The sequence below is a fragment of the Grampus griseus genome (assembly GCF_964374135.1).
Source record: "Grampus griseus genome assembly, chromosome: 14".
NCBI classification, from domain to species: Eukaryota; Metazoa; Chordata; class Mammalia; order Artiodactyla; family Delphinidae; genus Grampus; species Grampus griseus.
The window spans coordinates 85,276,406-85,292,673 of NC_139008.1; the positions used below are offsets into that span (position 1 = coordinate 85,276,406).

Below are 16,268 nucleotides of genomic sequence, written 5' to 3' on the forward strand. Positions count from 1 at the left end.
TCTTCCTTCGCTCTGGCCCCAGAGGTCCTGAGCCCCTGGGATGGGAGAGATGATATTATCTGGTGGCACGCGTACACAACTTGAAAACGTTTTAGTAGTAATGTTCATTTTCATTAATTAGAGCAAGTGGTATGGGTTTCTCATTCAGGGTAGTGCTAGCTTCTTAATAAATAAATTGAAATTAAAAGCATGGCTTCACTTAGAGTAAAATACAGCAGACAAAAATATGGAAAAGTACAGGGCCATGTCCAATCTCCAAAGCAGGGCTGATTCATTCCTTTGGGCTGTGGTCAGTGTATTAGCAGCTACTGACCTTTATCATAATGCTGATGACAACAGGGGCCATCACGCTCGGCCGCTTGTGTGCAGGACGCTGTTCTAAGCGCTGTCATGTATATTGGCTCATGTGACCCCCAGGTGATCGATTGATGCTGTTTGCCCCCTTTTACTCATAAAGGAGGTACCCAGGTTAAGTAACTCATCCAAGGGTATAGAATTAGGGAATTGAGAGCAACGTCTTCGACATCAGGTTGACCTGGGTTTGAGATGTGACCGGGTGCCTCACCAAGCTGTGTGACCATGGACAAGTCACTCAACCTCTCTGAACCTGAGTCATCAACTATAAATGGAGATAATGTTGCACTTCTCAGGGTTGCTAAAATTAAACCACTTAGCTCAGTCGTCACTCACACTGAGCGCTCAGAAAGTGTTTGCTGTTGCTCCCAGGGATTGTCCTGTCTTTATCATCATCATCACTTTGTCATTGTCATGGAAAAGCAGCCCTTGGAGGGAGGGTGATGCATTAAAGCCTGGTATTGGGTTGCCTGCAAATGCCCCACAGAGGCCCTGCGTCTAAAAGCACGTGTGGGTGGGGATGTGGGTGCACCTGCACTTTGCTATTGAGCGGGGGATCCCCCCCACCCCCCACCGGAGTCTCTTGCAGCCCTGCAGGCCTGGAATCCTCCACCAAGAACACTGACCAGGGCTGCGGCTCCTGGTCTCTACCGAGAGGACTGGCCTTGAGCAAAGCCCCTTCAGTGAGGGAGTGGATTGTAATCTAACTCAGACACCTTAAACTCATTTCTTCAAACACTGCCTGGGCTTAAAAATCGGGAGCATTCGTGAAAAATCCACACGTGCAGCTATAGCTGCTTTTCAACAATCAAAGTCCGCGCCCACTGGGCCCGTGTTCCCACGCAGCTGCGGTCTCTGGGAGCTGAGAAGAGGTTATCTCCTTTGCGGGGGGAGCGGGGGGCAGGGTGCTCACCTCTCAGCTCCTGCTTGGGCCCTTGGGTGTATGAGTTTGTGATCCCTTCCATGAAGGTGAAGAGCCTGGTCTTGGGAATCAACCCCTGTGCTGCTCTGGGGGCGATGCCTCTCCTTGGCCAGGTGGTGACACCTGGATTGGGGCTGCTGCTTCTGTGTGCCCCAAACCGTGGGGTAGGGCTGGGGGCATGGGGGTTATAGCCAAGGATTGCAGATAGCTCAGGAAGGAAACACCGTCAAAGATTCTGACCGTGGTTTTCTTTGATCCTCAGTTTGGGTTTAGTGATTTGGGTTGACTTTGGACTTTTGTGTTTGGGGTGATTCCTGGTTTTGTTTGGGTCATGCTGTGTCAGCCACAGAGCATCCCCTAAACAAAGCCCAGGAGAACCCCTTGTTTCAATGTTAAGTGGGACAGGATCCCGTTCAGTGTTTCTGTCGTGCAGGGGCTGAGCTCTGGCGTGCCCAACAGTGCACTAATTAAAAGGAAAAGTGGCACTCGGCATCTTCTGTGTGTGCTATATTATCTTAGCCCCATTTTTTGTTTTTGCTTTTAGATTAGAAAGCAGTGGCCCAGAGAGGTTAAGTCACTTGCCCGAGGCCACAGAGCACATAAGTGGTAAAGCTGGGGGTTGATCCAGAGAACATGCCAGGTGTCACTGGGGTTCTGTGAAACTGACCACGGCAGCTGTCCCCCCATCCCTCTAGGTCCCTCCTCTCAGGCTGGTCTCTCTCGGTCTCAGAATGTCTCCAGTGGGTGATAACTGGGTATAAAGCAAGCCCACCACCCAGCAGCACGCCCCAGGCAAAAGGGCCTCGGCTGGGAGCTCAGTTGGTGAGAAGCGCCCTCTGCTGGTCAGGGCTGGACAGGGACAGCCCCGATGGAGGGATCCAGATGCGGGGAACATGCAAAGCTGATGTCGGCGTGTACATTTAAAAAAAAATTTTTTTTGGATATAACACTTGAGACTTTAACAGATGTTAACGTTTCAGTTTTGAGAAGATTACTTAATACAGTGGTAGCTGCACACTCGCGTGAGATGTGCAGAAAGATGTAGATTGGCAAAGGAGGCGCTGAGACGCCGGTTTCCTAGACCGAGGATCCCTCAGACAGGTCAGGGTGTGAGGGGGGTCAGTGTGGAGAGACATCAGAGGAGGGTGTTTGGGGTGAGTTCCTGGTGTGTTGGGTCCCGGGGCCCTCAGAGCAGAGGGTGGGGGACCCGCTGCATCTTGGGCTAGTGGCAGGGGGGACCTCCCTGGGGCTGTTAGAATCTTACTCTGCGACCTCTCTGGTTGAAGGGCTGTGACCACTGACTCGCTCCCAGAAATCCAGAGCTGCCCTGTCCACTAGCTGCGTGGCTATTTCAATGAATTAAAACCAAAGAAAATAAATCTATCTCCCCCGTTGCACCGGCCACTTGTCAGCTGCTCGCTGTAGCAGACAAGGAGGCGTTTCTGTCATCTGAGAAAGGTCTACTGGGTGGCACTGAGGGTGAGGGGTGGCGACACGTCCACTTGGGTGCACAACCAAGGGAGTTTGCTGTTCGGGTCGCCAGCCCTTCCAGAGTTTTCTGCACCAACAGAGACCTTATAACCTGCAAAGCCAAAGCCCTTTACAGAGAAAGCTTGCTGACCCTCATTTAGAGAATGGGTTTGGGGTGCCATGGGCGGAAGGGAAGGAGCTTGAAGGTCATTGCTGAGGTTCAGGCAGAGGCTGTGGCAGCTGACACTGGGAGGACAATATTTCCGAGACATATTTTGGAAGCAGAGTGCCCAGGATGTATTCGTGAATTAGATACGAGGGGTGGGCATGAGATGGAGAGGACAGGAGAGGGATTGAGCATTGTGTCCAGTCTGGCTGGACAGCTTGGGGGGTGGGGGGAGCGTGTACCGAGTCTGGTGAAGGTGGGGCTCTGTCTTGGTCAGTGCCGTGTCCACAGCTCCTAGGGCCCCATAACTGTTCAAGGACACTTGTGGGATGGATGGATGGATGAGTGAGAGAGAAGAGGGACTGGGGAGGGGTTTCTCCTGGGAAATCAAGAGATGGGTTTGCGCGTGATTCATTTTGACTATTTGACCTCCAGATGGAGGTGTCAATGTGGCCGATGATGGATGAGTCTGGAGCTCCGAGAAAGGGTCAAGGGGGTTGACAGAGATGAGATGGATTTGAAGCCAGAGGACTGGAGGAGAGAATTAGGTGAGAGAGTGGGTTAATGGGGAAGAGGACCAAGGGCTGGGTCCTGGGGCAGCCCAGGGGGAGCCTGAGAGGGGCTGAGCAGCTGCAGCTAGAGCAGCAGGAGGGAACCAGGGGACGAGGTGTCCAGGACCGCAGGGGAGGGTGCAGGGATGGACATGGCAGGACTGTGCTGAGACAGAGCCGGGGGGACCTGCTCTGGCCAAGCGGGTGTGGGGACCCTGACCCAGGGCCGTCTCCTTGTTAACCCTTCTCTCGGCAGCCCTCCCAAGGGGACCCATGGAGCCCAGTTCAAACACGCCCACCCTGTCCAGACTCCCAGGTCCGTGCGGGGAGACCAAGGCCCAGAGGGAGCAACTGGCTGGTCGGGGTTTCCATGATGGCAGCGCCCGGGAGAGTATGTCACAGCTGTGGGTCTCACCACAGGCCTCCCTCGCCAAGAGACACCACAGAGCATCCCCTTAGAAGTCTAAGTAGTGTCTGCCTCAAGCAGGGGCTCTCAACCACGGGCGTCCTCCCCTCCAGGGGGCATGGGGCAGTGTCTGAAGATAGTTTTGGTTGTCACTCCGGCATCTGGCAGATAGAGCCCAGGGCTTGCTGCTGAACATTTTACAGGCAAAGAATTATCTGGCCCCAAACGTCAATACCGCCGAAGTTGAGAACCCCTGACCTAGAATGAGAGGAAAACTCATCCATGTTCCAAAATAATGCTTCGATCCCTGGCAGTGTGGCCCGTGACCGTCCAAAGTGCTGAATAGCTTCAGACATCCCCTCCGCGACCTCATGGGAGTCTCCCTCCCTTGTAGTGGGCAGGAGAGGCTGTTTTATACAGATGTTTGTACAGATGAGGAAACTGAGGCTCAGAGAGGTGGAGACCAAGGCCGTTCCTCTGGAAATGAGTCAGTCACAACAGAGGCAAAGGATGGATGGGGGAGACTGGTGTGGTGAGCTTGAGGTCAGGTGAGCCATTCCTGTGCCACCTGTCTCCCCCGAAACCGTGACATTGGGAACATGCTGGATGCCTAGAGGATAGAAACCAAGCCTGGACCGAGTGCTCAAGCTCACTCCGGCCCCTCAGCCGGTGCTTCCGGCTGCAAGCTTGGCCACTGAGGGCCCGGGAGCATGGCCTCCCGAGGATCAGGGTCCACTGCCCTGCTCTGATTCACACAAGCCAGGAGGCCCAGTGCCCACATGGAGAAAAGGGACCTTTCCACACTCACCTGTGGCCTAACCGAGGAAAACACACAACTGTTTTTACCTAGAAGCACAAAATGTTTATTTTAATGTTATTTTTGCAAAACTTATTAACTAAAACAGTCAGAATTGTAGAGTCTTAGAAGTTGCGGGTCACAGTTCATGGGACATAACAATAGTCTTGAAGTCTAGGAGTCTTTAGAAAAAACGCCTATGAACAAATATTACTTTTGAGGACAGTTTTATTATTATTGTCAATAATAAAATAAAACCATGGTGTTTTCACATGGGTATCCGTGCAGGGCATAAGGTAAGGAGCCTTCTGTAGTGGCTGTTCTCAGCTCAGACTAACCTCATGATACAAACCTGACTCTGTCTCTGCAGCGGGTGGGAAGGGGACGTTTCTCTTCCCAGATCTTGCTTATCAGGATTTGGGAGGGCCACAGCCCTTCTGAGGCAAAGACTGCATTTCTGTGAGCTTCCCAGGGAAAAGGCCTGGCCCGAGAGGTATTCAGCTGCCAACAGGGATGCCAAAAGGACAGAAATGGTGATAAGCAATGGGATGCCTGGGCCTGCAGTGGTCCTTTCTAGAGGTTCACTGAAGCTTTGTGAGGGCCCTGATCAAGCCAGCCTCGGTCAGCACCATGGACAGTGCCACCCCCCCCCACCCCCCCCACAGAAGCGTTCTCATCCCGCACGGTGACTTTGGGGCCAGCTCTGTCAGGCTGTTCCCAGAGGATGTTAGGATCTTCCCCCTTAGGTGGTTGCAAAGATGAAATTAGACGTTGTGGGGCGGGGCACCCGGGGTGTGTGCTCTGAGCGGGCAGGGGGGCTGGGGTCCCGAGGTGGGGATGGGAGGCCGCCTCTCTTCTTGTGTCGGGGATGGTAGGTTTGGGTTTGAGCTCCCCCCAGCCCCTGGTCTGATGGGCTCATTTTCCCCTGTAAAGCTGGAGGTGAGGCCGCACAGGAGGAGGGCGTGAGAAGCTGCAGGTAGGAGAGAGAGAAGGTCTGAAGCAGAGTGACCACCTGCTGGGGCAGAACCAAGGGCCCTGAGGGTGGTGGTCCTGAGATGGCCAGGACTGGGGCTTCTGTGTCGCCGTCTGTCTCCCACAGCACTCCCCAGGGACAGGAGCTGGCAGATGAAGGCTTCATCCAGAGATGGGGTGTTCCCAGGTAGCTAAACGCAAAGGAAGGGTGGCAGAGGGCTTGGGGGTATTGGTGAGACGGCTCTTGAGTGATGGATGGTGGAACTCGAGCTGGAGAAAGAGAGGAGGGGAAGTTGATGGGTTGGGAGAAAGCCCAGGGGTGGACAGGCCAGGGGAGGGGGGAGCAGTGCTTCGGGAGGGGGAGAAGCCTGAGCCAGCAGCTGGGAGGAGAGGGGATGGGGGCTGTGGACGGGCTGACCCTTCCTCAGAGCTGAAGCTCCCTGCTGTTCCCCTGCCACTCAGCTCACAGCCCTCACTCGGGCGGGACTGTTGTTACCCGGGCACGTAAAATCAATCACTGCGGGATCTGAGGGTCTGCGGCGCGCCAGCCGCACATCTCATTGTCGCTTCTTGATTAAATCTCACAATCCTGTGAGAGACTCTTGCTGTTAGTCCGATGTCGTCCACGGGTAAATGGAGACACAGGAGATTAGGAACTCGTCCGAGGTCGCAGAGTAAGTGCAGGGGCCAACTGACATCTGATTCCAAAGCCTGTGTTTGTGACCAGCAGCCGCAGGTGAGGTGGGAGCTTCAGTACTACCTACTGAGTGGAAAAGGGACAGCATCGCCCACGCCCTTGAAGTTATTTCCCTCTCTCCCCGCTCCCTCCTCTCTGCTTCTGATGTTTCTGTTGATAGTAGAACTCACGGGGAGTGACATGTGTGCGAGAGGTGACCCCTCTGTACCCTGCTCCGTGATATCGAGCCCACCCAGCCAAGCTCCCTTGCTGTCTTCACACCCACCCCAGCCAGAGGAGCTGTGGTGTGTGAACTCTCTGTTTTGCTTTTGAACCAGCCAAGATGTCGTCCGCATCCAGAGATGAAGAAGCAGGTGCTGCTGGCAGCCTCCCACCCTCCACGGACGAGCTCTCTCAAGCCTTAGCTGGGTCCGACCCCCTGGACAGTCCTCCCAGACCCCTGGAGAGATCCGTGGGCCAGCTCCCCAGCCCCCCGCTGCTGCCCACCCCGCCGCCCAAGGCAGGCTCCAGGACCACGAGGAGCGTCACAGGTGGGCCTGCGTGCATCCACCCATCCACCTTGCTGCCTTTTTCCTTCCGTTCATCCATCCATGCCTCCGACCCATCCTGACTGGGCTCCCGCTGCGGGCCGGTTCTCACCCTTGGCTTCTGCGATGCTCTGGGGCTCTGGGCGGGTCCAGGGGAGCAGAGCTGGAGAGGGGAGGGCGGTCCTTAGCCAGGAGGAGCCCTGGTTGTCAGAGGCAGACAGCCCGGGCTCCCTCAGACACATGTGGGGCAGCGCTCAAAGGTTTCTTCCGGAAGGGATGCAGGAGGCGCAGCCACAGCCCCCAGGATGGGGGCTTTATCTTTCTGGACATTCAGGTGTCTGCCTGTCCTTCTCTTTCTGCTTCTGAGTCAGTGTCTGTCTGTCTGTCTCCTTACCTCCCCCCCCTCCCTCTCATCCCCTCTTTTCTCTCCCTCCCTGCCACTCCCTATCTCCCCTTCCTCTGTCTCTCTGTCCATCTCATGATCTCTGCTCATCTCTGTGAGAGCTCCGTCCAGCAAGGCGGAGCCAGGAATCCACCCTGGACTGTAGGGTGGTGGTCAGAGAGGGGAGCACGGCTGAGCAGAGGCCCGCGAAGGCATCGCCTCCTGTAGCTTTGGCCACACTGGCTGAAGGGTCCCAGGAAGTAGGGGCGTTGTCTTTTCAAGTTTGGGTATTTCTTGTCCCGTCCCTGCTGGAAACAGGAGACACACACTGCAGGTCTCAGGGGGAAAGCAGGCCTTTCACAAAGAGGCGATTGTTTAAGAGTAAAGCCTTGCGAGCCGCCTCTGAGGGCGGGGCCAGGAGGATGAGAGTGGATAGCAGGGTTCAGCTTTGCTCTAATCCTTGGCCACCACCTGTAATACGACTACTCACAGCTTGTCAGGATCTGCCCACCCCCAGGCACCGCAAGGAGGCCAGCCCCTCTGGGGAGGGAACGTGTCCCCACTTGACGGTTGAGGGAACTCTGCCATCACCCCTAGTCCCAGCGCCTGCGTATAGCAGGTGCTCAGCGAGTGTGGGTAACTGTGATCGAAGGAGCAGGCAGGTGATCTGACCCCTCTGTCTGCTTTCTGCCTCTTTCTCCATCTCTGGGAGTCAGTCACTCCCAGAGTGACATGGCCACACAGACTAAAGTTTTGAGGCAAATAGTCTGCATCTTGTTACGGTCTGTGTGCGAATCCCCCTTCCATCCATTGAAACGTGAGACAGTTGGAAATCCACTGGATAAGGCACCATCCGCCCCACTTCCTTCGGGCTCCTGTATAATTAGTTCAGGGACCCTCTGTCCCCGTTGTGCTTAGACAGGATCAGACATCAGCCTGTTTCATGTCCCGTGAGTCCTCTCTCCCCGTGTCCTAAGTCCTGGGTCAGCTTCTCTGACTCCCCCCAGCCCCTCAGGGGCGAGGAGCTCCTGAACCTCGGAGACCTTTTCTGACAAGTCACCGAGGAGGAGTCGGGACTGGATTAGGGCGGGAGGGGGGGGAGGGTTACAAGCTTTGGCCTGGATCTCTTACAGCTGAGACTGCATTTTGGCAACTTGGTCTTCATTTCCTTTAGGGGGAAATAGTTGCTTCAGCACGTGGCCACTAGGTGGCAGCAGAGGAAGAGAAAGGCCCTTCACCTGGGCTTAACTGGGGCACGAGGGGACGGGCGCTACACACTCCGTGCTCCCCACCCACCCCGGTGCTCGCTCGGCTGAGATAGCCACAGCGGCCCCCAGCCCACGCGCTTCCTCAGCCCACCCTCCCCCAGGTGTCAGGGAGCCACCTGCACCCAGATCCCACACACAGACTTGCTGTGCTGGGTCTGCGTGGTGTCTAATATTTTAAAACTGTGTTGCCAACATTTCAAACATATCAAACTATGTTTAAGTATTAAACACATTATATATCTATATTTATCTGAATCACCTTGCTGCACAGCTGAGACTAACACAACATTGTAAACCAACTATACTTCAATTCCAAAAAAGAAAAAAAGGAAAAAAATATCAAATATGTTTAACGGGCAGCCTTTGGGGCCCTGGGACTTGCCGTCATCAGGCCACATCTCGTCCCAAGGAGAATGGGAGAGCCGTGATCAGAAGGCCCCTTCTGGTGAGGTGCAGGGTTGGCGGCGGACGTGAACGGATGGCGTGGGGAAGCAGAGGGGGCCGTGGGAGTGGTCCAGGATGAGCGACGGCTGTAGAGCTTGGGGAGTTCTTCCACGTTCCGCAAAAGGAAGTATGGCTTCAGGAGTTTGTAGGAGAGACATGGGAAGGAGGCTTTCGGTGCCTGAGACCTTGCAGGGGGCCTGTGGGCACTGCCATGGGCTCAGCTCAGGGATGGAGGATGGACTGGAACCGGTCAGGGACAAACCTCGTCTCCGGCTTTGGGGGCGAAGGGACATGGTGTAGCATCTGGTACTAGTGGGTTCCCCTGGCCGGGAGCCCTGTGTCCCCTCTGCTCACAGGCTCCTGTGTTTCTGCAAAGCCCCACTTCCCCGCCCCCAAAGACTTATCTTCTTGTTGGTTCTTCTTACGCCCCAGGCCAGGCCACACTCTTCCAAGGCTCTGGCGGGAAGAGTACTGACCCTCCTGTCCGAGGCCAGCTTTCCACGCCCACGGGGTCCCCACATCTCACCGCTGTCCACCGGCCGCTGCCCCCCAGCCGAGTCATCGAGGAGCTGCACAGGGCGCTGGCCACCAAGCACCGCCAGGACAGGTGAGGCCCCTCCCCTGGCAGCGGGACCTGTGTGCCCACATCCCTATCTGCTGCCAGCCTTATGGATGGCAGTTATGGGGGGCGGGCTCCGGGTTGAACTCAATGCTCTGCTGTCCCCGGCTTGGAATTCCTAGCTTCTGAGCAAGGAGCTCGTGTTTTCATTTTGCACTGGGCTGTGCAGCTGGTCTGTAGCTGGTCTCAGTTGCCACTTTCCGGGCGGGGTCAAGTGGGTGACGTGCACCGTGGGGACCAGCCACAAAGTCCCTGCATTTCCCCCGGAGGATCCAGGGATCCAGGGTTGGGTGGGAGCATCCCGGGGGAGAATTGAGAGGGAGAAGTAGCTGTTACGTTGTCTCGGGACTCTGACGGCTTCCCGTTTTCATCAGGCAAGAGCACAAGTAAGCCTGCTCGGAAGCTGACTTTTATTCTTGGTCTCATATGCCTCATAGACTGAGGATAAGTGAGTCATCGAAGGGCAAAACAGACAATGGGATACACGTGTGGCTTGGCAGAAATATTGGACAAATAAAATGCCCTGCTCAGTTCTGAGGAAATCCTTGATCTGAGTGTTTGCTGCTCTCAGCCTTGGCGGGGTTTATTACGTGCATGTCTGTGACATTCGGGTCAGCACGTCCTAAGCAGCCGTTTGCCTTGGACTCGGAGCCGCGTGTGCCTCCGGCGCGTCTTGTCCTGTGTATCGGCTGCACATACTTGGGGGTCGTCTTTGCAACGCCCGTTATAAGTCTTCAAGTCGACTTTGCAGGGTTTGCAGGTGAAGCTGGACAACATATAACACGAACTGCCTTTCTGGTTCAGTTTCCAAGGCAGGGACAGTAAGGGGTCCCCGAAGAAACGCGTGGACGTCCGGCTGTCGAGGACGTGCAGCGTGGAGCGGGGCAAGGAGCGGGGCGAGGCTTGGAGCTTTGATGGAGTCTCGGACGGCAAGTGGACCGTGGCTCAGGAGTCCGAGGAGAATAAGGAGAACCTGATCATGAATTCCGAGCTCAAGGATGACCTGCTTTTGTATCAAGACGAAGAGGCCCTGAATGACTCCATCATCTCTGGTGAGCGGAGGGTGGATCCCGCGGGGTGGGAACCTCCCACCAGAGGTGCGCATCCGCCAGCACAGAGGGGGCGGGGGAGTGATGGAGAGAGATACCCCCCCCCCTTGTTTCATGAGCAGGCTGCCTGCGGGCAGGCTCAGGGCACAGTTAGGATGGACCTGAGTGAGTTTGCTTTATTCTGCCCATTGCATATTCATTTTCACGTGTGTTGGAAAAACAGAAGTGGCTCAGTAAGTGACAGAGCATCACTGCTTGGGATGACACGGCAGGAGGTGGTGTCGGTGGCACTCGGATGGCCAGCGTTTGGAAAATGTAGCAGAAAATGTTAATAGGAAAACGAGATGAGATGGAAGTGGGAGGGAGGGAAGGAGAGAGGGGCTGATGCCAGCAGTCGTCTCGGAAATACTATAAGCCCGGCAGCATCTGTTAGTTCAGGACCACGTGTTCACGAGGCCCTAGGAGGTCTCTGTCTGTCCTCACAACATGTTCTAAAGATCAGGGTATTTGGTCTGTCTTACCCTTGAAGATCTGGGGACTCAGAGAGACAGAGCATCGTAGACCCCTCGTGATGCAGGTAAAAGGGTGCTGAGTCCTGGTGCAGGCTGTGCAGGCTTCGTCTCTTGTAGGAGGGTCAAGGGTGGACGTGCCTCTAAGGCCTTTGGGGGAGGATTCTTGTTCCTAAGTGAGGGGTTATTGTTCTTCCTGAAAGCATCTCATGGTGACCATCACTGTCACAGGCAGAGCTCTGGGTGGAGCCACTGGGGACCTGGTCTGGTGTTGGTGGAGAGTCGGGAAGGGGCTGGCATTGAAACTGAGCTGGCTGGTATTAAGCGGGTACAGGCAGGGCGAATCGTGACCAGGTGGACAGACCAGGAGCCCAGGGCTAGACACTGGCCTTGACTGTCATCCCCTCCTGTGACCTCGCGTACCTCTGGGCCTTCTCCACGCTGGCCTAGAGAAGCACTTCCGGGAGCATGTGCTGCGGTACATGTGGGGTGACACGGCACCCACGAGGTTGGAAGAGGCTGATAGATAGTCGAACTGAGGTCTTCGTGGCAGAAACTCACAGCCGTAGGGCCCTGGACGTCTAAGAAGAGGATGAAGCTTGTGATGTTTCCCAAACTTCTCTGGCCCTGGGACCCTTTCCCTTAAACACCCGTCAGCATCCTGCCGGATGGGGTGACGTGGGACACATCTGAGAACGGCTGGCGTAGACAGGGCTCACGGGCTGGAGCAGGTCCCTCAACCTCGGCACCAGTGACATTGGGGGCTGGACAGTTCTCTGTGGTGGTGCTGCCCTGGGCCTTGTAGGGTGTCTGGAGCGTCCCTGGCTTCTGCTCGCTGGACTGCACTCCCTCTGGCTCTAGGCGAGGGTTCTTCCTGCCTCTTTCAGCTGCCGGGGGCTCCAGTGGTCCTTGCCTTGTGGCCACAGCGCTCTGATCTCTGCCTCCATCTTCACATCAGCTCTTCGTGTCCTCTCCTTTTCTTCTAAGGACACTCATCATTGGTTTTAGGGCCCAGCTGGATAATCTGGGATGATCTCCTCATTTTGAGATCCTTACCTTAATTACATCTGCAAAAGCAAATTACATCTTTTTTTTTTTTTTCCAAATAAGGTCACATTCCCAGGTTCCAGGTGCACCAATCTTTGGGGGTCACTGTTCTACCCAACACTGTCACCCCGATGGTGTAGCATGTTCCTTTTCTTATTGAGCCAAGGTCGCCCCTGGGACCTTTTACCCCCAACCCCACGCCCGGGTCCTCAGCAGTGGGACCAGTCCACGCGCCTCAGACGAGACCTGCTGTGGGAAGGAGCGGGTCCCCGCCTGCCTCGCCCCCGACCCCTCACTGATCAGCTCCGACCTTCTCCTCCCTGTTCTGATGACGGCGCTGTGAACCTCCCTTCAGGGCTTTGACACAGTTGCCGTTTTACCCTGACTTCTGTCCTTGTCTGACTGTTGTCTGTCTCCCCACGAGTCTATCATTATTCAGTTGTTACTGATGACCTAATGTATGTGTTTGACTACTGTGCCCCCTCGTCCCCATGTGCCTGGTTCTAAGCAGGAGTCAGTGAGCAGCTGCTGGATGAGTGGCTTTAAATACCACCTGCCAATCCGACAGGTCCTCCAGCCCACGTGGCCCGAGCTCCAAGGGGTTGTCCTGTTAACTCAGCACGTCCCCCTGGGGTCTTGGAGGTGCGGCTGACCCGACATCTTTGGATCGGAGCTCTTGATCTTTGCCTTCAAACCCAGACCGTTCCCTGTCCTTGTGAGCAGGGCCTCTGACCTTCCGTGGCCTGGGGCCACCGTGCCACTCTCTGGACTTTGCACCTGACACGCAAATGACTCCTCCTTGGAGACGTCGGGCCAGTCCCCCTCTGCTGCGCTCAGCCTCCCCCGAGGCTCCCTGCCTGCGCCATCACCTCTGTTCTAGCCTCTCCACACAGACAGACGTCAGGGAACGTCACCCCTTGCTCACATTCCTCCAGTGGCTTCCGAGGGGTTGAACGCCCTGACCTCACCAGGATCTGCATGGCCTGTCCCTGTCCCCCGGGCTGTCTCCTCTCCATGCCCCCTGGGACCCAGCCACACACCCTCCCTGCTTCTTACACGCCCTGACCACAGGGCTCCCATGCTCACCACGCAGGAGGTGTGTGCGGCTCCACGGGGTTTAAAACACCGCTTCCTCCAGGAAGCCGGCAGGCATAACAAGCGACTCCTCTGCCAGTCCCTACGCACACAATAAATGTCAGTGAATGATGGGGTGTCGGGATGAAAGGAGATGGTGTCTGTAGCCTCACGTGGCAGATCAGCCATTTCGCCACCTCCGAGGGTTCTCCCAGGATGTGGGGCAAACCTGAGTCTCTTGTTGTCTTCTCAAACCGGCGTCCTTAATTGAACTTGGCGTTTGACTGTGGTGACAGGAAGAGGGAGGGTGGAACTCATTCTAGAAACTCTGCTGTTGTTAACATGCCCAGGATCCCACCAGGCTGTGCTCAGGAAGGAGTGCACTGACTCTGTTTGCAAACCCAGGTAAAGCCACCCCTCTTGTGGGCATCGTTGTCTGGGGCTCAAGGTCAAGGGCTCACATCCAACCCTAAGAGCATCCTGTGGAGGGCTGGGCGCATTGCACGCAGTGAGGCAGATCTGGGGATTCCCGACGCCCACACACTGACCCCTGACATCTGTAGTTGAGGCCACGGTACACAGTCCGGGGTCCCTGAACCCCTGAGATCCAGGGCAGAAAGTGGATTCTTTGCCTTTATCATATTCTCACGTGTGTTTGCAACTCCCTCAAAGTTACGAATCTCTGGGACACTATGCTTGGAGGAAAAAAAATTCAATATCGGTTCTGGGAAAAGTCTATAAATCTTACTTTTGGGGCAAAGTGGTTCCTAGCGGGAAAGGCTCATAAACGTATTCTGCTTGGCCTGGTAGCACGGTGGCAAATATCAGCTTTTATTTCCTTTGCTCGAGTTCAAACCCCGCTCCCAGCATCACGCTGGTGTGTTCTTTGTAGATCTCTGTGGTGCAGAGGCAGCGGCTTCATCCATTATTAACCATAGGAACTGCACTGGTATTTATTTAGTTATCCTCATAACTCACTGTCGATGGAGCCTTTGCAGGTGGCGTCTCATCCAGCGTGAACACCCCAGGACGTGCTTGTTACCGAACATCTCGCCAGCCTGAATTCTCTAGTAGTAGCTACATCAGGGTTTAATTTCTGGGGGTGGTGGAGACCCCATCCGAGGCAGCCCTGCTCCTGAATCAGCTCCAACACTGTCCTGCTGGATCCGGTTGGAGTGAAAAATGTATTTGCTTTAGTCTGGGTCTGGCCGTTGGATTTCCATGCAGGGCACGTACGATGTCTCGATCAACACAAAGATGCGTTACAGGCTGTTGTGTTTGTGCCTCGTGTGCTGTGTTTATGCTCCCACATAGGCTTGCATGTGTGTGTGTCCACACGGTACCTTTGTGGGCGTGTGCAGTCAGTGCCAGGTAATTGGGGACATTCTCAAGTCCATCAAAGGTGATTTTTTAAAAGATTTTGTTTTTTAGAGCAATTTTAGGTTCACAGCAAATTAAGAAGAAATATAGACTTTTCCTTGTTCCCCTGCCCCATACCTGCACAGCGCCCTCCATTAGCAGCATCCCCTCCAGTTGTTACAACTGATGAACCTGCACTGGCACACGGTCACCTAAAGTCCATAATTTGTTAGAGTTTATTCTTGGTGTTGTACGTTCTATGGGTTTGGACAAATGTATAATGACGTGTCCGTCCTTACAGTATCATATGGAGAAGTTCCACTGCCCTGAAAATCCTCTGGGCTCTGCCTGTTCATCCCTCCCTCCCCCCAACCCCTGGCAACCACTGATCTTTTTACTGTCTCCATAGTTTTGTCTTTTCCAGAAGGTCGTATTTGGAATAATATAGTAGGTAGTCTTTTCAGATTGGCTTCTTTCACTTAATAATATACATTTATGTTTCTGCCTTGCCATTTCATGGCTAGATGATATTTAATTTTTTTTCTTATTTTTATTTTTTCTTCCAGTTTTGTTGAGATATAAATGACGCGTAACGCTGTGTAAATTTAAGGTGTATACAGCATAATGTTTTTCACTTACATACATCCTGAAGTACCACAATATGTTTAATAAACATCCATCATCTCATATAGATACAAATTTAAAGAAATAGAAAAAATATTTTTTCCTTGTGACGAGAACTCTTAGGATTTACTCCTTTGAAACTTTCATATGTAACACACATCAGTGTTAATTACATTTATCGTATTTCTCGTCTTGTACGTTACATCCCTAGTACTTACTTATCTTATACCTGGCAGTTTATACCTTTGGACCACCTTCATCCAATTCCCCCTGCTTCCATCTCCCATCTCTGGCAACCACAAATCAGATCTCTTTTTTCTACGAGTTTGTTTTTGAAGTACAGTTGACCTACAACACTGCATTAGTTCCTGGTATACACCATAGCGATTCAGTATTTCTGTACATTTCAAAATGATCTCCATGACGAATCTAGTTACCGTCTGTCACCATACGAAGATATCACGTAATTATCGGCTATATTCCCCACACTGTGCATTTCATACCCGTGGCTCATTTATTTTGTAACTGGGAGTTTGTACCTCTTAATCTCCCTCACCTGTGTCTCTCCTCCCCCACCCCCTCGTTTCTTTTTAATGCAGAATAATATTCCACTGTCTGGCTGTATCCCAGTTTATTTATCCCTTCACCTACTGAAGGAGGTCTTGGTTGTTTCTAAGTTTTGGCAACTATAACTAAAGCTGTTATAAACATCCATGTGCAGGTTTTTGTGTGGGTATAAGTTTTCAGCTCCTTTGGGTAAATACCAAAGAGTGAAGCGGTTGGATCATAGGTTAAGAGGATGTTGAGTGTCGTAAGAAACCACCGAACAGCCTTCCAAGGTGACTGCTCCATTTTACATTCCGACCAGCAACGGATGGAAGTTCCTGTTCCCCCACATCTTCGCCAGCATTTGGTGTTTGTTAGTGTTCTGGACTTTGGCCACTCTTATAGGTTTGTAGTGGTACCTCATTATTGTTTTAACTTGCATTTTCCTAATGACGCATGATATGGTGCATCTTTTCATGTGTTGAT

General features: G+C 53.8%; 1 protein-coding gene across 1 annotated transcript in view; it reads left to right on the plus strand.

The window, feature by feature from the left end:
- Nucleotides 1-16,268, plus strand: part of PHACTR3 (phosphatase and actin regulator 3) — a gene marked incomplete at its 5' end in the record, with an annotated part of 236,614 nt that overhangs the window by 152,458 nt on the left and 67,888 nt on the right. Inside the window, 3 exons of the mRNA XM_082671318.1 lie at nt 6,652-6,864; nt 9,388-9,562; nt 10,379-10,626. Coding sequence (XP_082527444.1) covers nt 6,652-6,864; nt 9,388-9,562; nt 10,379-10,626 — 636 coding nt within the window. The remainder of the gene's footprint in view (nt 1-6,651; nt 6,865-9,387; nt 9,563-10,378; nt 10,627-16,268) is intronic.